The sequence below is a fragment of the Rhinoderma darwinii genome, chromosome 6 (assembly GCF_050947455.1).
Source record: "Rhinoderma darwinii isolate aRhiDar2 chromosome 6, aRhiDar2.hap1, whole genome shotgun sequence".
Taxonomy (NCBI): Eukaryota; Metazoa; Chordata; class Amphibia; order Anura; family Rhinodermatidae; genus Rhinoderma; species Rhinoderma darwinii.
The window spans coordinates 41,674,712-41,696,286 of record NC_134692.1 but is presented as its reverse complement, the minus strand read 5'-3'; the positions used below and the strand labels follow the sequence as shown (position 1 = coordinate 41,696,286).

The 21,575-nt window shown below is 41.8% G+C and overlaps 1 protein-coding gene across 1 annotated transcript; it reads left to right on the top strand.

The window, feature by feature from the left end:
- The first annotated feature begins 3,744 nt into the window (after positions 1 to 3,744).
- Positions 3,745 to 21,284, top strand: PRMT2 (protein arginine methyltransferase 2). Its single transcript, XM_075831507.1, is given in 8 exon segments — positions 3,745 to 4,380; positions 12,424 to 12,538; positions 12,541 to 12,584; positions 15,227 to 15,402; positions 16,338 to 16,467; positions 16,554 to 16,687; positions 21,006 to 21,174; positions 21,252 to 21,284. Coding segments are annotated over 8 exon segments (1,437 nt in total).
- The last annotated feature ends 291 nt before the right edge of the window (positions 21,285 to 21,575 follow it).

Here is a 21,575-nt window from a genome sequence, read left to right as displayed (position 1 = left end):
ACTGACAGAGATAGGGTCAGTCAGATTCTGCAGAGGTGTCTGCCATTTTGATGGGAAACATAAGGCAGCATGCAATGCTATTTTTTCCATAAAAGCTATGGAATCTGCAACTGAGCCTCTGAAGAAGATGTGGACATAGCCTAAAATGAGGTAGCTTCAGTCTGTTGATTTGTGCTTCTCACAGATTGCTTTTACAGCATTTGGTAAAATGTGTCTGCCATGAGTAATTCTGGTATTCCCACTAAACCCAATCTAAATTTCCAGTATGTTTTTGAAGTGTGGAAGGAAACCAGAGAACCCGGAGGAAACCCAAGCAGACAGAGGAAGAACATACAAACTCCATGCAGAGTTCTACATACAATACTGTACACAGATAGTAATGTCACATACAAGCAGCTCAGTCGTCCATGGTATATGTAGCAGCATCCATGGCCGCGGACCGTTGGGATTACTCACTCCCTGGCGGCCGGAGCCATGGATCTGTGATTACTGGCCCGCATCTCCCCCCAGGAGACGCCAGCGCTCACTTCCGCTCCGGTCCGCTGTGTCCCTTAGGGTGCGAGCACACACTCGTGCCCGGCCTTAAAGGGCCAGCATGCGCACATGGGAATCATCATTAATCAGCCCATGATCACCCTGGATTATAAGAAGGGCCCTGCCCCTTTGCTCATTGCCTGAGCGTTGTTGTGTTTTCCTATGTTAGTCTTGCAAATGGTCCCTTATTGTTATCCTGTTACCGTTGTTCCCATGCCCTGCTACCTGTATCCTGCGCTATTTGTTCCTGTGCATTAAACCTGCTGGAGTCGTGTTGTGCCACCAGTTCCGCCTGCTGTTTTACACCACGTCTGGTGTCTGCTGTCAAGGTCCCATCTGTGCCTAGCCGTTGCTACTGTCTGAGCCACTACAGGTACCCTTGTTCTTGGACTATTTATATATTAACTTGGTACTCTGCTGGGCAGCTGCTATCCTGCTATGGCAGTATGGCGCAGCGGGTCCACATACCCACAGATCGTGACAGTAAAGATGATGAACACATAGTATAGTAAAGTAAAAGGTTCATACAGTAATTTTACACAGCAGAAACTCCCCACTAAGTAGCCAACCGGTCTTTCCCTAATACTACAATGTGCACTCTAATTGGCTGTTTAGGGCATGTTCAGACGTGGCAGAATTCTACAGACACTGTCCACATCAATGCCACACATAATCTGCGTTGCAGATTCCGTTGCGCCTTTGCCTAAAAAGTGAAGTAATATGCTGCGGATTAGTCGTTGCGGATTCAGGTGAAGAGTACACCCTGCTCTCTTTTAAAACATTCCATCTCAGTCTGGCTATAGACCTCGAAACACATAGGTCCAGCCAGAATGATGGAATATCGTGTTCGCGAAAGCAATCCGCAACGCAACACACATAACATCTGCGGATTTCATTGCATAATTTTGCAACTCCATTGAAGTGGAGAAATTCCGCCACAAGTACGCATCAAGTCTGCAACAGCCAGTGTATGCTGCGGACACCAAATTCCGCACCGCAGCCTATGGTCCGCAGCGGAGTTGTCAGCAACGTCTGCACGAAGATAACTAAAAAGGTGTGGAAACCAATGGACAGACTGTCTGCTGCGGATTTCCAGTGCGGACTGCCAGCAGCGGAATTCCACAGTAATTCCGCCACGTGTGAACATGCCCTTATAAGAACACAATTGTGTGATCTGTATTCAAGGGTGAATGAGTCTAAGGGTATGTTCACACGAAGTCAACAAAAACGTCTGAAAATCCAGAGCTGTTTTCAAGGGAAAACAGACCCTGCTTTTCAGACGTTTTTTTACCAACTCGCATTTTTCGCGGCGTTTTCACGCCGTTTTCGCGGCGTTTTTTACGTCCGTTTTTGGAGTGCACACACACTAATTACGTCCGTAATTGACGGACGTATTTCGGCCGCAAGTCCCGGACCGAACACAGTGCAGGGAGCCGGGCTCCTAGCATCATACTTATGTACGATGCTAGGAGTCCCTGCCTCTCCGTGGAACTACTGTCCCGTACTGAAAACATGATTACAGTACGGGACAGTTGTCCTGCAGAGAGGCAGGGACTCCTAGCATCGTATATAACTATGATGATAGGAGCCCGGCTCCCTGCACTGTGTTCGGTCCGGGACTTGCGGCCGAAATACGTCCGTATATTACGGACGTAATTAGTGTGTGTGCACATACCCTATGAGAAAACAGCTCCAAAAACGTCCAAAGAAGTGTCCTGCACTTCTTTTGACGAGGCTGTAATTTTACGCGTCGTCGTTTGACAGCTGTCAAACGACGACGCTTAAATAACAGGTCGTCTGCACAGTACGTCGGCAAACCCATTCAAATGAATGGGCAGATGTTTGCCGACGTATTTGAGACGTATTTCCAGACGTAAAACGAGGCAAAATACGCCTCGTATATGTCTGAAATTTGGCCGTGTGAACATACCCTAAGCAGCCAAAATGAGCTGGTATGCAAGTCCTCCTGATGCTTTAGATTGGCTGAGGCACAAACTTTCTTTTGTCATCTCCCCCAATTTCAGAATTTGTGGGCAGTTTAGTGGGAGCAGTTGCACCTACCAGCTTGTTTTTTTAAAATTAAGGCATCTTATAGAAGCCCCAAAATTAAAGGTTCTGTCCGGTGACAGATATCCATGTTACTTGAGACACCTATTTAGTATGAGGGCCATTTATGTGAACTGAGAAATTAATACTATTGATAGCAAATGGACTGACAGAATTGCAGTGAAGTGTGCACACATTGCAGTATTGAGTGACACCACGATTGACAGTGTTTGCGAAGCGTATAACTCCTCTGGGTGAATTTCACAAGCTCTCAGTGTCCCGTTCTTGTCTTACACACATATCAGCACCTCTCCGGGGGAACAATAGCTATGACCGCTTGACCTGCCTTATCCAAGCTCAGTCCTCTAGGTAGTCACAGAAACACTCAGAACCCCTCCAGATGAAGGTAAGCTCTCCTTATCTCAATAGCCATTCATAACGCATCACCTAAAGAGTCAACTACTATTCTTATTAAGGGAAAATAGTCATTTGTAGTGGTTCCATATAAAATAAAGACCTAATAATTATGTTGGTATTAAGAATGTAGAACTGTAAGATTTTAGAATTTAATTTTACTAATACAGGTAGAAGAAAATATTGATAACGGAAATGTATTTGAGAATTAGAACGATTGATCGCAGTCTAAATAGCACAGGTGTTCTAGATACAATTATTTGGTAGAAGACATGATATGCGGACATCAAATATCTTAGTTTAATTGGGTAATTTACCAACATGCGTGACATGTAATCTATCAGAACAAAACATAATATATATTCTAAATATTCATCTTGTTGCAGAGATACAATGCATCTCCCCTTCCAGATGTTGCAGTTGTCTCCAGGGCTATGGCTTCAGCTTCTGATAGTGTTGCCCACATCTGTTATCTCCACTCACTTGCTATGCCCATCTCTGTGCCTTTGTGACTCCAGGTCTCTTTTTGTAAATTGCTCAGGAACAAATTTGTCATCCATCCTAATCCTTCCTCCTATGGTAACAGAATTTCTGGACCTTTCAAGCTGTTCCTTATATACTTTACCTCCTCTTCATAACCACTGGAGGCTCCAAACAATTCTTCTGGCTCAGAATGCAATATTGCAAGTGAGAGTTGGATCTTGGAAGGGCTTGCAGAGTCTGCAAATCCTGGACCTAAATGGGAATAAAATGGAAAATCTAAGTTTGAGTTTTTCCTTGGGTCTTGATTCCCTTACACATTTGTTTCTTGCACAAAATCTTTTGCATGGGATTTCTAAATACAGCTTTCAGCACTTGCACAATCTGGAGCTATTGGATCTGCAAGGAAATCTCATTGTAAGTCTGGCTTCTGGAGCTTTTAGGTCACTAACTAACCTCCGTCATCTTCAGCTCCAGAACAACCTGCTGCGAAACTTGAAGGATAATGACTTTTCAGTTCTGCAAAGACTTGAATTTCTTGATTTGTCAGGAAATCAGATCAATGATCTGCCTTCTGGAGTTTTCACACCTCTCCAATCTCTCACGTTCCTAAATCTACAAAATAATAAGTTACGCCACCTACACTTCCAAACTCTGAGTAGCTTGCCATCACCTGGGACTTTACTCTTGCTGTCATCAAATCCTTGGGAATGTGATTGTGATTTGCAGCGTATGTTTGGCAAGTTGAGAAGTTTGCAGAGAATCAGTCTACAAGATGGAGAAGAGTTGAACTGTGCGGATCCTCCAGCACTAAAAGGGAGAGCCCTCACCTCACTGGACACTCAACTGTGTATAGCAGAAACTGTAACGGTGCTGATGATCACTCTAACTGTAGCAGTCACTGTGGTTGGTGCCATTGTAACTGCAGAAAGAAGTCGCAAAAAGAGTCCCAGAAATCAAGGGAATGAAATGGCGGGGCAAAAATAATGAGATAATGCATTAAGGCAAAGGTCTCTACCATTCTGATATTATTTAGCACTTTCTATATCAGTTGGACTAGTCATAGCAATATGTGAATAAAAATGCATTTAATTTAGAAAGATTTAGAAATTGGTTTAATAATTTTTCATTACATAAAAAAATAGTTAAGACCATTCCCTAGATTCCCCCCCCCCCCCTCAAGTATGTTTCCTGGGTCTTCTGGATACTTTAGTCTTTGGCACATATACTGTAAGAGAGTTTTTCCCGTTTTCAATTATTTAGTGTGCGTAAGATTATAATTATGTCCTGGAAGTTTACTGATACTCCTAACTCTGGCTCATAGCTCAAATTGGTTAAAGGCTACGTACCTTGACATTGTTTTTTGTTTTTTTTTATAAAATTATTTTTACTTTTTGAGATGCAGCTGCTTTATTCTGTATACAGAGTAGCTGTATTTTGTGCTGAATCTTGTATCAGGTCGCGGGACTGACGGTTTCAGTCTCAGCAGGTCCTATGTGTCTCTGACACGTGGGATCGAGCTGTTAACGATCACATCTAAGTTCATAACTTAGAAGTGATCGATTACTGCTCGATCTTGTGTGTCAGAGACACATAGAAAATGCTGTCACTGAACCCGTCAGTCCCGTGGACCTGACGGATTCTGGTCTTAGCGAATGATAAAGTTGCTCTGTATATAGGATACAAGGCAGCTGTATGTCAAAAAGTAAAAAGAACTTTTAATAAAATGTATTTAATATGTGGCACCAATCACACTGATGCATATTTTTTTTTTTAAAAAACAAAACAATGTCAAAGGTGTACATACCCTTTAACTTATATGTTCCACATGATAAAATTCTGTGTATAAACTGTGAATGTCAGCAGATATTTGAAAAAAATCTTGCCAGAGTATCTTGGGAATCCCAAAAATGACACCAAAAACTTCCTACAGAGGAAGTTCTTCTGTCCCAGTTGGGAGAGAGGAGGGTAGAAGGAGAGAAAATTGTGTGTGGCTGTGTATGTGCATTTTGTGTGCGAATGCGTTGTTGATTTTGTGAAACTCTATGACCATATTATACTCTGTTATAAAATTCTCTTATTTGCCAACTCAATGTATTGAATCTGTATTCTTGTATGATTCTACAAGCTTTGATTGTTTTAAAACTGCAAACGTGAAAAATAAAACATGGCCCAGTTCACACGGAGTTTTTTTGTACGCTGAATTTGACGCGGAAACCGCATCAGAAATCAGCGGCATAAAAACATCCGAAACTGACTCACATTGATTTTAATGAGAGGCGGAGGCGTTTTTTTTCTGCGCGGTCTTTAGCTACGGTTCCGCTTCTGACCTCCCATTGAAATCAATGGGAGGCAGAGAAAGCGTTTTTCATAGGGCTTTTTGGCTGCGGGCGAAAATCGCCATGAAAAACGAATAGAAAATTGAGCTGAACTACGCTGTTTCCGTAAGCTCCATAGAACTGAATGGTAGTTACGGAAACGGCGTAGCCTGCATGCTACGCTGCTTCTATAACTGCCATTCAATACTATGGGAGTTACGGAAACAGCGTCGCTCAGCGAGTTACGCTGTTTTCATAACTCACGACCATATAACCTTTTTTATGGTCAGAATTCACCTCATTCAGCTGCAACACACAGTGGCTGAACAGGGTTTAGGGGGTCCCGTACTGGAGATAGGTGCGGGTCCCAGAGGTGGGACCCGCATCTATGACATTTATGACATATCCTGTGGATATTTTATAAATGTTCTTCATGGGAAAACCCCTTTAAGCATGTTTCATATTAATCTATGGAGTACTAAAGTAGTAACTATGATTTAAAATCACTCAGTAATCCCATAAAGTAGCAATTATAAAAAAAATCACTAGCAATTTGCTTGTCTGTAGCCAATTTTGTGTGACTTAATGCATTACTATAACCATAGAGCGATAAAAGGTCTCATTGTAGCCATAGCCTTTATCTGGCCATATACAAGACAGCTGACCACTTAGGCTTCGTTCACATCTGCGTCAGGGCTCCGTTCTGACGTTCCGTCGGAACTTTCCGTCAGAACGGAGCCCTGACTGAAACAAACGGAAACCATATGTTTCCGTTTGCATCCCTATTTATTTCAATAGTGACGGATCCGGTGCAAATGGTCTCTGTTTGTCTTCGCTGTGCAAGGGTTCCGTCGTTCTGACGGAATCAATAACGTAGTCGACTACGGAGCGTCAGAACGGAGCCCTGACGCAGATGTGAACGAAGCCTAAGCTCAGCATGTATGTTTATTTCAATGGGGAAAGGGAAATACACGACCCCTATGACAGAAGTCCAGAATTGCAGGGGAGTTGGGAGACAACACTAAGGGCTTATTCAGACGAACGGGATATACGTCTGTGCAACGCGCGTGATTTTCACGTGCGTCGCACGGACCTTTATTAGTCTATGGGGCCGTGCAGTCAGTTGCGTGATTTTTACGCAGCGTGAGTCCGCTGCGAAAAACTCACGACATGTCCGTTCTGTGAGTGTATTTCGCGCATCACGCACCCATTGAAGTCAATGGGTGAGTGAAAATCACGCGCACCACACGGAAGCATTTCCGTGGGACGAGCGTGATTCGCGCAACAGCAGTAAAACTATGAATGAAAACAGAAAAGCACCACGTGCTTTTCTGTTTCCAAACATCCAAACGGAGTGTCATAATGAATGCGGCTGCGCGAAAATCACATCATACGGGGCTGACACACGGAGCTGTTAAGTGCCTTTTGTGCACGCAAAACGCCGCGTTTTTTGCGTGCGCAAAACGCACATGCTCTTGTTAATCCGGCTTAGACATTACATTTTTGGCTGTTCCTGACAAAGTATATTGTAAAAAAGGGGTGCAGCTGTAAGTGAAAAAAATAAATATATATATTTATATTTATTTTATTTTTCCCCTCACAGATTCAAAGGTAGCTTGCTAATTGTATATTCCTAATGCTGAGGAAAATCGCACCAAAATCCGCAGCATGAAAACACGCCGAAAAACGTAAAAACCACACAGAAAAATGCATAGAAAAAGCACGATCCGGTCTTTACCTGCGAATTTCGTGCGGTTTCTGTGCGTATTTCCTGCAGCAAAATATTTAACATGTGCATGTAGCCTAAAAGTTAAAAAAAAAAACTTTCCCCCCCAAAAGCATTGTTAAATAGATAAATATAATTGGTATCGCTGTGTCCATAAAAGTCTGAACTATTACAATATGTTATTATTTAACAGAATCGCCGTTTTTTTGGTCACCTCATCTCTTGCATGGACCCTAAAATGGTACCATTAAAAACTACGGCTTGTCCCGCTAAAAATAAGCCCTCATACCTCTCAATCGATGGAAAAAGAAAAAAGTTATGGCTCTCAGAATTTGGCAACAAAATAAATTTTATTTTTTACACTTAGTTTTTAGCCTTGTAAAAGTAGTAAAATAAAAAATATATATATTTGGTATCGCCCTATTCACATTGACCCGCAGAATAAAGTTAACATATCGTTTTAATTGCACAGTGAACGCCGTAAAAATAAAAACGAAGCGCAAAAAACAATGTAGGAATCGTTTTTTTTAAAAGAATTTCCACCCCACAATTAATTTTTCCTGTTTCCTAGTACATTATATGGTGGAATAAATGGTGCCATGAAAAACTACAACTCATCCTGCAAAGATTGAGCCCTCATAGGGCTACATTGACGGAAAAAGTTATGGCTTTTAGAAGGTCGAGAGGAAAAAATGAAAATGTAAATCCGAAAAATGGATCCGGTTAGGTGTAAAAAAAAAATTAAAAAAATAAAAAGTTTATAAAAATGTAAAAAAAAAAAAAAAAAAGGTTTGCAAAGGGCCTAATATGGACATTTTATGACAAAGATTTTTCAACATGGAAGAGATGGTTTAGAGAATGGCCTCAAACACCTGCAATATATTCCCATTCATCACCAGTCGGTGTCTACTAAATGGGATATATCACTAAACAAAAATATATTGCAGGAAGAAGTGTCTGTCACCAGCTCTTCACAAGAGAACAAAGTGACTGCAGGTAACGCGTGTAACATGCTACGTTGTGTAAACACTGTCCAGTGCGGGCTCTAGCTACTGGTATCTTCTGCGCATGCGCCGTTCAAGAACTAACGTCCCATAATGCTTTACCACTGTGTAATTCACCTGCGACGCGGGGCTGTAGCTTGAATGCAAGTTTCCGCATTAGGCTGGCAGTGAATGAGTCTCCTCAGCTAGTGGCAAGAAAAGGGCGAAATATCACAGGAGCATACTGCAGCGGAGTCCGGCCGCCCGCCTGCCCATGTGTCCTCAGCAGTGGTATATGAGAAACAGAGTAAAGTAGGGCTGGGCGTGTAACCCGTAGTGTATAGGAAGTGTCTGTTCGCTGTAAAGTGAGGCTGCACTCGAGGCACTGGCGTAGCTATAGGGGTCGCAGCGGTCGCAATTGCGACCGGGCCCCGAAGCCAGGGGGGCCCACGGCCCCCGCACCACATCAATAAAAAGTTACTATAGTAACTCGGGCCGCGGGCCGCGGGCCACTGTTACTATAGTAACAGACTGTACTTACCTTCCTGGTTCCGGATCGCAGCGGAGGTCCTGATGTCAAGCGCTGTGCGCAGCGCATGTCGTCACAGCGCTATGCGACGCGCACAGCATCGAGACGACAGAACTACCGCCGCGGCTGAAGAGGAAGGTAAGATTAGCCCTGACTGGCGGGGTCCGACTCCCAGGACCCGCCAATCAGCTGTTTTGAAGGGGCCGCAGCACTCGTACGAGAGCTGCTCCCCTTCATTCCGGTCACACTGTGAATCGGTGTCGGCGATTCACAGTGTGAGCGAGTAGTGAAATGAAGGGGAAGCAGCTGTCGTACGAGTGCTGCGGCCCCTTCAAAACAGCTGATTGGCGGGTCCCGGGAGACGGACCCCGACACATCAGCTATTTATGGCCTATCCTGTGGATAGGCCATCAATGTTTAGGGACTGCAGAACCCCTAAGCCTACGATGTAGCAGACTTAGGGGGCCCATGAGACAGGATCACAGATTGTGTGATCCTGTCTGCTGGGCCCTGTATCTAAGCCAATCACATGGTAGGCTTAGATACATGAATACATGCCTGCACGCTGATTTTCACTGCGTTTTTCGCCTGCGGCCATTGAGCGCCGCGAGCATAAAACGCCACGAAATATGCTTTCTCTGCCTCCCATTGATGTCAATGGGAGGTCAGAGCCACAAACGCCCGAAGATAGGGCATGTCCCTTCTTTTTCCCGCAAGCCGGTTTTTCTGCTCGTGGAAAAAAAACGCCTCCGCCTCCCATTGAAATTAATGAAAGCCCTTTTCGGCCGTTTTTTGGCGCGTTTTGAGGCGCGGTTTCCATGTAAAAAAACTCGCCAAAAAACTCTGTGAACTCTCCCTAAGAAACAACCATCTGAAATTGTGCATTTAATGTCTCTTGAGCACATTTGCTTTTTCCTGGGCAGGCGGATGCTTCCCCTGTAGACACACAAGGAATTGGCTTCCTAGGATTGAGCATAACTACAGTAATTGGCCAGTGACGGGTTTATGGTTGGGCATCTATTAATTATGCTTGATCCAGGGCTGTGGAGTAGGTAGCTGCCCGTCCAGGAGAGATAATGCCCTGTATGCAAATCAAATAAAAAGAGGAGGGGGCCTGCTGACAGTGTTGAGTACCTGGATTCCTCTGTGTAAGGAAATAGGATAGGATATACTTATACTATCATTTATACTTTATATTTTTTAATTGTAGCCCACTAAACAACTCATCATTTAGTATACTATATACTCTACTTGAAACTGTCGATTTGTCAAGAGGTTTTCCTCTTGTCTTAAGGCAGTGCCTCCTCCCAATATTTTAGTGGGCTATCTTTTTTTTTTTGTTGTGACATTTTACATTTAATTTAATATTTTTCAAATAGTATTACAAAACATGTATATAAAAAAAATCAGTGTATACATATAAATACAAAACATAATGCAAATGACAGGCAGTATAATCTTCAAGCCATCAACCATTGGAGTATAATGCAAATTTTATTGAACAAATCTCCTAATGATAACAGATTTTTTTTTAGAAGCAAAAAACTCAAAGTGCACCGTTTCAAATTATTATGTACAACAGAGATCAAAACATTTTAAAGGTTGTAAAGAGAACTAAAATGGTAATTTGTTGAATTTGCAGCATCAGGAGGTCATATTTACAGAAATCAAAAGCTCTTTCAATAAAAAAAAAACTTAACAGGCCAAGTTACATGTTAACATAGGATCCCTTCTTTGATATCACCTTCACAATTCTTGCATCCATTGAATTTGTGAGTATTTGGACAGTTTCTGCTGGAATATCTTTGCAGGATGTCAGAATAGCCTCCCAGAGCTTCTGTTTTGATGTGAACTGCCTCCCTCCCTCATAGATATTTTGCTTGAGGATGCTCCAAAAGTTCTCAATAGGGTTGAAGTCAGGGGAACATGGGGGACACACCATGAGTTTCTCTCCTTTGATGCCCATAGCAGCCAATGACGCAGAGGTATTCTTTGCAGCATGAGATGGTGCATTGTCATGCATGAAGATAATTTTGCTACGGAAGGCACGGTTCTTCTTTTTGTACCACGGAAGAAAGTGGTCAGTCATAAACTCTACGTACTTTGCAGAGGTCATTTTCACACCGTCAGGGACCCTAAAGGGGCTTACCAGCTCTCTCCCCATGATTCCAGCACAAAACATGACTCCGCCACCTCCTTGCTGACGTCGCAGCCTTGTTGGGACATGGTGGCCATTCACCAACCATCCACTACTCCATCCATCTGGACCATCCAGGGTTGGACGGCACCAATCCGTAAACAACACTGTTTGAAAATGTCTTCATGTATTTCTGAGCCCACTGCAACCGTTTCTGCTTGTGAGCATTGTTTAGGGGTGGCTGAATAATAGGTTTATGCACACTTGCAAACCTCTGGAGGATCCTACACCTTGAGGTTCGCGGGACTCCAGTGGCACCAGCGGCTTCAAATACCTGTTTGCTGCTTTGCAATGGCATTTTAGCAGCTGCTCTCCTAAGACTATTATTTTGTCTGGCAGAAACCTTCCTCATTATGCCTTTATCTGAACGAACCCGTCTGTGCTCTGAATCAGCCACAAATCTTATCACAGTACGATGATCACGCTTACGTTTTCTTGAAATATCCAATGTTTTCATACCTTGTCCAAGGTATTGCACTATTTCACGCTTTTCGACAGCAGAGAGATCCTTTCTCTTTCCCATATTGCTTGAAACCTGTAGACTGCTTAATAATGTGGAACGTCCTTCTTAAGTAGTTTTCCTTTGATTGGGCACACCTGGCAAACTAATTATCACAGGTGTCTGAGATTGATTACAATGATCCAAAGAGCCCTAAGACACAATACCATTGAAAAGTTTAATTGAAAAACTAATAATTAAATGTTTATGACACTTAAATCCAATGTGCATAATAATTTGGAACACGGTGTATTAAGGGACATACATATTATAGATTCAGCCTGTCGCTACTATAGGGCCCATGGAAAGAGGGGGTCCAGACATATTTAGCCCCATCCCTTTAGCTATTGGGTGGAGAGAACCTGTTCAGGACTTACCTCTCTAGAGTATTGTTGACAAACAAGGGAGTGAGGAATTGGCTCAAGGTTCATGGAAAAGGAAATAAGTACCAGGCCTTTCTGTCCTGGATGGCAATACCCGACACTATAATTGTGGACCCAGTTTGATCTTTGCTGTGGGGCCCCCTTTCTTCAATGCAAGCCACTGACTACTTTTTTATTTGACTGAAGAAGCTCTTTAAATTATTGTTTCCTAGCCACCATTAGGTGCTCTCGTGGAGTGCAGAAGTATTTGTTCTATAATGTGGCCCTTCTTTCTTTGCTCTCCGTGAGTGACCACATCAGTTTATTACTCATAGGTGTATGCAGTGGAAGCAAGTGAGATTGCTGAGCAGACACGTAAATTGGTTGATGAGAATGGCTACTCTAACATCGTCCAGGTTCTGTGTCAGAGAGCAGAAGAATTGCAGTTACCAAGGTTGACGTCCTTATGTCCGAGTGGATGGGAACTTGTTTGCTGGTATGATGCTAATCACGTCATTCTTTTTGAATCTGTATTTTTAAGAATTTTTTGCACATTTCCTTTTATCTTTAAATCTAATTCCCCTTTTTCACTTCAATTTTACACTACTAATACTGTAACCTAACCAAATCATGTCTGGTGAAAAGGGGGACTTCACTTGGACAGACTGTTGCCTTGAGGCACATAGGCCCACATTTATTACTAAATTTTCTCCTGAATTTGGCATAAATGGTATAGGTTAACCCCTTCCCGACCAGCTCACCGTAGATTAACGGGTTGCAGCGCTGGTCCTTGTGCCTGCAGCCCGTAATATACGTGTGCTCCTAACAGAGCGCACAGGCATTCCTTGCAATCTCTCAGTACTGGCTGCTACTAGCATCCTTAGTACTGAGGGAAGACATCGGGTGGGATCACGGTCGTTATCGCCGCCAATTAAAGCCTTAAATACGGCGCTAAATAGCGACCGCCGCATTTAAGGAGCTAAAACAAAACCGGGACACTGAAACCTAACAAAGGCCTCCGGGTCTGCCATCTACAGAAGGCGAATGGGTCCTGCCAGAGGCAGGACCTAATACGCTTCCTGTCAGTGTGAAACTGACAGGTCTAGTACCCTGCAATACATAAGTATTGCAGGGTATTATAACAGCGATCCAACAGTTGGATCTACAAGTCCCTAGTGGGACTATAAAAAAAAAAACGTACAAAAACAAAACGTTACAAAAATAAAAAGTAAAAGTTCAAACTAATAAAATTAGAAATCGCCCCTTTTTCCCTTATAAAGTCCTTTATTATTAGAAAAATAAACTATGCATAATTGGTATCGCCGCGTCCGTAACGGCTTGAACTATAAAAATATCATGTTATTTATCCCGCACGGTAAACGCTGTAAAAAAATTATAAAAAACAATAACAGAATCGCTATTTCTTAGTCACGTCAGCTCCCAAAAAATTTAATAAATAAGGATCAAAAAATGATACCAATAAAAACGACAGTTTGATTCACAAAAAAACAAGCCCGCACACAGCTTTCTTGATGGAAAAAGAAAAAAGTTACGGCTCGTAGAATATAGCGACACAAAAAAAAAATTTTTTTCTTTAAAACCTTGATTTTATTGAGCAAACACCGTAAAACATAAAAAAAACTATAAACATATGGTATTGCCGTAATCGCATCGACCCACAGAATAAATCAAAGAGGCTCTGTCACCAGATTATTAAATCCCTATCTCCTATTGCATGTGATCGGCGCTGCAATGTAGATAACAGTAACGTTTTTGTTTTTTTTTAAAACGATCATTTTTGGCCAAGTTATGAGCAATTATATATATATATATGCAAATGAAATTTGAAATGGACAACTGGGCGTGTTTTTTTCGTATTTCCAACTGGGCGTGTATTGTGTTTTACTAGCTGGGCATAACATTTTCCTAAGAACGGCATCATGCAGTGCTGACAGCCATGATTTCAGCTATGTGTGATTTCTATGAACTATGCAGTAGTTTTGTTAAACTTATGGTTTATTAGTTGCAGCGCGCTGTGAGCCTGGCGTATTCATGAGCTGAGGGATAGCTGCACAACCACCACTGATTCATAGCTTTTACTGTGCATAGAGAGAAAGCTGTCAATCAGCAGCGGGGGAGCCTGAAGCTCACGGTTACATCTGAATACAAGTTCACAGGTCCACCAAAAAATAGGTTTTGGAAATTTTCTTGAAAATGTGAGAAATTGCTACTAAAGTTCTAAGCCCTGTAACATTTCGGAAAAATAAAATGGTGTTCAAAAAATGATGCCAACATAAAGAAGACATATGGGCAATTAGTAACTATTTTGTGTGGTATTACTATCTGTTTTACAAGCATATACATTTAAACTTAGAAAATTGCTAATTTTTGCACATTTTCTCTAAATTTTGGTGATTTCACAAATAAATATTGAATTTAATTTTTCCACTAACATAAAGTACAACATGTCACGAGAAAACATTCCCAGACCCGCTTGGATAGGTAAAAGCATTCTCATAAACTGACATGTCAGATTTGAAAAAAATCGGCTGCGTCCACAAAGTCAAAAGAGCTGCGATTTTTAATTTTTTTATTAGTTTATTCATCTCTGCATTCAGGAAGCCATAACTTTTCCGTCGACATAGCTGTATTTGTTTTTTTGTAGGTCACGTTATTGACTAACTTTTAATTTTTTGGGCTGATGGGGAAAAAAACAGCAATTTTGCTGTATATGTACCTTTAGGCACCCTGCAAACAGCGGATTTCTTGCAGATCTTGCGTCCGATTTGCGGGCGTAAAATTGACAGTGGAAAACTGTTGCAGACAAGTGGGTGAGATTTAAAAAACAACTCATCCACTTGCAACTGAACATTTTAAGCACGGAAATCTGAGCATGCTGCTCACAGCAGACGTAAAAAGAAATTCAAACAGTCCGACAATTCCATATGCACCAGATTTAGTAAAATGCGCGTAACTTTTAATAAATTAGGCGCTATTCTCACCAACTACCCTCTCCAATTTCTGTGGTGAAAAATGCACCAATATTATTAAATGTGGGGCAAAGAATGTCTTTTGTTATTATGCAATATTTCTCATTCGCTTTCATGTCAAACCCATTTCATACTCTTACATCTGCAGTTTGAATTCATGTTGGAATCCGTTCTCTTAGCTCGTGATCTGTGGCTGAAGGAGGACGGGGTGATGTGGCCAAGTACTGCTCGTGTCCACATGGTGCCTTGCAGTGCAGACGAAGAGTGTGCCTCTAAAGTCCATTTCTGGGACTCTCCTTATGGCCTGGACTTTAGTGTCTTGAAGTAAGTGTCATAGTAGCAATTATGCTGGGTGATCAATGATAGAATGATGATAATTGAATAAAATTTATTGGTAATAATATAGTCATATTACCAATAAATTTTATTCAATTATCATCATTCTATCATTGATTTATCATCATCATTCCGAAGTTGTCACTTCGGTCTCATCCGTGTGCAGCAGCGCCCTTGCAGACTCTTTTTTCCAGCTCACCCAGCATAGCATTTGCGGTCGTTCATCTTGAATCACCGGCCCCGAGTCCCGGCAGCAGCAGCACCTTATCTTTCCATCGCTTATTTTTCATTGCTTCAAGGTGAGCATCACTCTTCCTAAATTATCCATTCTCATTTGGGTAACCTGCACTATGTGGCGCCGTGTTTCGTTTTCTCTCAATAGTAGCAATTACACAGGGAATAAATAGAAAGCCCTATATGCCGAGAAGAATGAATTTCATTGACTTTGGGTACTTGCACGAACTACAGGGTATTCACTTTTTTTTGTGGCAGCTTTGCGGCAGTTGTGGCTTTTTTTTTTAAAAAGGAGTTTTGGGAAAATGTTCAAAAAATAGTCTTTGTGGAAGACTGCTTTGAAGTCAATGGGGGAACCTGTAGCAAAACTGTGATAAAACTCGCAAACAATAGGGCATGCTGCAGTTTTAGAGTAAGTTCGCATGCAGCAGATTTGTTGCCAAATTTTTCGTGACTGAAAATCAGTTCCATTCATCTGAAGGATGGGGTTGTTTCTGCAACAAGATCCATTCAAAATAGAACTCATTTTTAGTCAGAGAAATTTTTGCAACAAAAACTTCCTCGTGTGGATCCATTTCTGGCTTTGGCTAAAAAAAAACTGAGCCAAAAAAGGCATCACAACTGTGTGTGATCCTGTCCTACTGTAAATCTGTCACTTCATTCGTTTTCACATGTTTCTTCTACCCCAGGCCTATGGCCATTCAAGAGTTTTTTTCCAGACCAAAACCGGATTATGTATTAAAACCAGAGGACGGTCTGTCTCAGCCTTGCACCCTGCTAGATGTTAATATGAAGACACTAAACATAGAAGATCTAGAGGTAAAGGTTATCTTTCATTTAGATTTTTTTTTTTGGATTGGACGATACTATTGAATTTTCAAGAATCTTTTGTATGTTCCCTTTAGAGAATGAGCAGTGAGTTCCAATTCCATGTGGATCGTGATGGCACTTTTCATGGATTTACTTCTTGGTTCAGTGTCCAGTTCAAGAATATTGAGAACCAGGATCAGGTGGAATTGGATACTGGCCCTTTCAACCCGTACGTTAAATAGTTCATAAAAAATACTAGTCATGTTTGAGACGCCAATTGCAGACCAGTCAGTTAGGTTATTTAGATGAAGGTTACACTGGCCAATATACAAGAATCCACAACCTACAGGGAGGGCAACTTGACAAAATATTAATTCTGCCTTCAAAATTTTCAGAATTTTTTTAAATTCAGGTTTTTGTTCTGCATTTAAATAGAGCGGAAACTCTGACACGCAGGATCCACTTGTAGTCGATCACATCTAATTTATAAACGTTGACACGCAGGATCCACCTGTTATCCATCATATCGGAGACACGCGGGACCTGCTGACACTGAACCAGTCAGTCCCGTGGATCAGACGGGTACAGGATTGAGCGCAAGATACAGCTACTCTGTATACAGAGCAGCTGCAGCTCATAAAGTAGAAAGAATTTTTAATAAAAATGAATTATAAAGATTCACAAAACACACTGACCTTTTTTTTAAATAAAAAAACAAAACCTGCTTTCAAAGGTTTACATAGCCTTTAATTTACCTTTTAAGCGTAAAATGCCTTTGCAAAGTCCCAAAACACTATATCCACAGCGGCCGCTCTGTCTAGGCTTCTACTCACCTCTTCATAAAAACAAATCTGGCTGCTTTTACAACTTTTGTCCTTAGTAAATTCATGCTGGCTGTCACTTATAATACAATTTTTCATCACATAATCCTGTATATAGTCCCTCAATAGCCCCTCAAATATTTTTCCCACGATGGATGTTAAGCTTACTGGTCTACAATTAGGGCATGACCACACATGGCGGAATTCCTCCGCAACTGTCCGCATCAATGCCGCACCTAATCCGGGTTGCGGATTACGGCTGCGGATCTGCACAAAATGTGCAGAAAATTGATGCGGACTGCGGGAAAAGTGCTTCCCTTCTCCCTATCAGTGCAGGATAGAGAGAAGGGACAGCACTTTCCCTAGTGAAAGTAAAAGAATTTCATACTTACCGCCCGTTGTCTTTATGACGCGTCCCTCCTTCGGCATCCAGCCCGACCTCCCTGGATGACGCGCCAGTCCATGTGACCGCTGCAGCCTGTGCTTGGCCTGTGATTGGCTGCAGCCGTCACTTACACTGAAACGTCATCCTGGGAGGCCGGACTGGAGACAGAAACAGGGAGTTCTCGGTAAGTACGAACTTCATTTTTTTTTACAGATACATGTATATTGGGATCGGTAGTCACTGTCCCGGGTGCAGAAACAGTTACTGCCGATCGCTTAACTCTTTCAGCACCCTGGACAGTGACTATTTACTGACGTCTCCTAGCAACGCTCCCGTCATTACGGGAGCCCCATTGACTTCCTCAGTCTGGCTGTAGACCTAGAAATACATAGGTCCAGCCAGAATGAAGAAATGTCAAGTAAAAAAAGCAAGACGCATCCGCAGCACACATGACATGTGCATGACAGCTGCGGACTTCATTGCGGAACTTTGAATCTCCATTGAAGTCAATGGAGAAATTCCGCCATGAGTCCGCCACTGCTCCGCAACAGACAGAGCATGCTGCGGACACCAAATTCCGCTCCGCAGCCTATGCTCCGCAGCGGAATTGTACGCATCGTGTAAACGAACACTGCTAAATTAAAGTGAAAGTCAATGTAGAAACGGCTCCGCTGCGGATTAACGCTGCGGAGTGTCCGCAGCGGAATTTAAGTGCAATTCCGCTATGTGTGAACCCGCCCTTACCCGGGGAAGACCTAGAGCCCTTTTTCAAAATAGGCACCATAATTGCCCGGCGCCAGTCCCTTGGCCCTATACCAGTCACTAGAGAATCCCTAAATATTATTAACAGGAGGGGAAGAAATAACTGAACTAAGTTCTTTGGGAACTCTTGGGTGTAACACATCTGGTCCTAGAGCCTTGTTCACATTTTATTTCATTTAGCTTGGACCATATCTACATTCATCCAATTCAGTATATTAACAGCACTGGCACCAGCTACTCTTTCTACTGTTGTATATACAGAGCTAAAGAACCCATGACATGGCTTATAGAAATGGGGCGTGCACAGTAGGCCACCAAATTTATTGTCATTTACACCAGAAAGCTGGCATAAATTATAGTGGAAATCTACACCGGCTACTAGCTGGCGTAGATCTCTCTATGAGGTGTAGATCGGTACCTTGCCCTACCGCGGTGGACAGTTAAATTTTAAAATTACACTCACCTCAGCGCCCCTCTTCTCCCTGCCAGGTCCCCTCATCATTACAGCGAGACTCATACAACATACTGATGCGGGGCAGCGTCAGTACATGGTATGCGAATCAGCACTGATAACCGTCACATTTAAGGCCCTGTTGCTGCTCAGCGTGAGCACCATAAAGGAGCCGTACTGGAGAAATTAGAGAACTGGACAGGAGAAGAAGAGGAGCGGTGAGCAGAGTATGTGTTTTTTTAAATTTTATTGCCAATGAAGGAGTATGGAAAAAGCACGGCCGCGCTCGTTACACCGCAATTGTGGCGCACGGCCTGGCTGGAAGATGCAACGAATTTATTAAGACACTTTCACCTCTTAATAAATGTGTTGCATCTTGCTCCAACCTTTCTTACTTTTAAGAATGGCGTAAAATCCCCAAAAAGGGATCCAAATGTTTGGTAAGAAAAAAAAAAAGAATTAAAAAATAAAAAGTCCCCCTTCATTAAAAAAATATTTTTTTGTTTAAAGATAAATTTAAAAAAAATTTATAAAAAAAGAAAACAAGAAACAAAACATAGGGTGCTGCCGCAATACCAAGAACCCATAGAATAAAATTAACTTAATTTTACTGGTGTAAATTAAATTTAAAAAAAACAAAGAAAAAAAACTAACAACCCAAGAAATGATGGTGGAGTTGCCTTTTTTCCCCATCCCTCCCACAATTTTTTTTTTTTATAAAAAATGATTAAATAGATTATATGTACACCAATAAAAACTACAACTCATCCTGCAAAAAACAAGCCCTCATATGGCTACATCAAAAATAAAAAGCTATGGTTCCTAACACAAAAATTCATTTTTGCCATGAAACATAAATTTTTTTTATTGTGCAAAAGTAATAAAACTTTAAAAAAAACTATACATATTTAGGTATCGCCGCATTCATACCGACCTGTAAAATAAAGTTTACAGTGCAGTAAAAATAGAAAGGTAACAGTGGAAAAAACACCCCGCAAAATACAATGGCAGAATTGCTGTTTTTTTTTGCTCCCCCTTCTCAGAAAAAAAACCTAAAAAGCTAATCAATAAATTATATGAATCCCAAAACGGTGCCATTGAAAAATATAACCCGTCTTGCAAAAAAAAAAGCCCTAATACAGCTTCCTCGACGGAAAAATAAAGTTATGGCTCTTGGAATGAGACGATGAAAAAAATAAATGCTTGGTTCTTAAGGTCCAAAATGGGGCGAACCTTAAGGGGTTAAGTAAACTGAACTCCACTTCATAAATTACAGCTCAATATGTTTTCCCATGTTAAAGGGGTGCTCTCGCTGTAAGAACTCATCACTTATCTACAGGATAAGTGATAAAGTCGTGCTTCAGCAGTGTCGGTCACGCAGTCGCACTGCAACTCCATTTATTCGCTATGGGGGACCGATGGAGATAGCGGAGTACTGCACTTGGCTATCTTCGGGACTCACATAGAGAATGAATGCAGTGTGCATGCGTGACTGCCGCTCAATACAAAACACGGGAACCCCATTCACATGATCGCTGGGGTTCCCAGTGATCAAACACTTATCACCACTCCTGTGGAGAGGTGATAAGTTCTTATGGTGGGACAGGCCCTTTATGGCTATCTGAGAACAACTGGCGCAACACTCTAGAACTGACAGATTGTACTGTGAATAACAAAATCGAATAAATATTGATATTGTTTGACATGGCTGATAAAGTGTTTGTGCTGTAAATGCCAGTGCAGCAAACAAGGATATTTTTCCATTCACCTAAAGATTTCATGAACACGTGCACATTTTTCTTGCCAGATTACTACATGGAGATTATGACTTTCCTATATGGGGCAATGCAAATGTTGTACCTACATTTTTTAAAAAAATAAATATGATCTGAACACATTTTCAGGGGAAACTGACAGAACATGAAGGAAACAAAAAAACATTTTAAATTATGCACTGGAACAGATCAGGAAAAAAAAAGCATTGTCTAATCTATATCTAACCTTACAGAATGACGAAGCAAAAATCCAAGGTCATATGAATACGAAGATTTTCCATCATTTAATTTACAATGTGTATTAGAGACCTTGCCGTTCTGTCCAAAATTGATTACACTACCTTGTTCCCAAGGCTTACTCACTGGAAGCACCCACTCTTCATGCTGGACAAGCCTATGCAAGTCCACAGTGGTGACTGGATCGCTGGCTCTGCAGTATTCAAGAGAAATCCTATTTGGAGACGTCATTTATCGGTCACCATAACCTGGTCCATCACCAGCGCATCATTGACCACAGTGCAAGTGAGTACATTCCTAAAAGCCGCTCAGACCAGAGGTTTGATTGTCTATTAATTATTGAATTTGCTTCTTTTTGACAGGATGGCTGCAAAGTATTTCCCATATGGAGATGATTTTAGAAGGAGAGATGGTATTTGATACCGCACGAAAACATAGATGTAACATACATGTAGAACGCTGCAATATTCGGTTGAATATTCAGCTGTATACTAAATACATCACATGATGATCTCACGCCATGGCTTGCCAAGCTGATGAAAAACTGCACACTGGGACCTGTGTTTCCTAAAGGAAAACTAAACGTAACATTTTTTTTTTTTGACATGTCATAGTGTCAGATGTTTTGATCGGTGGGGGTTCAAGCACTGATACCCCCACCGGTCGCTAAAACGAAGCGGCATAAG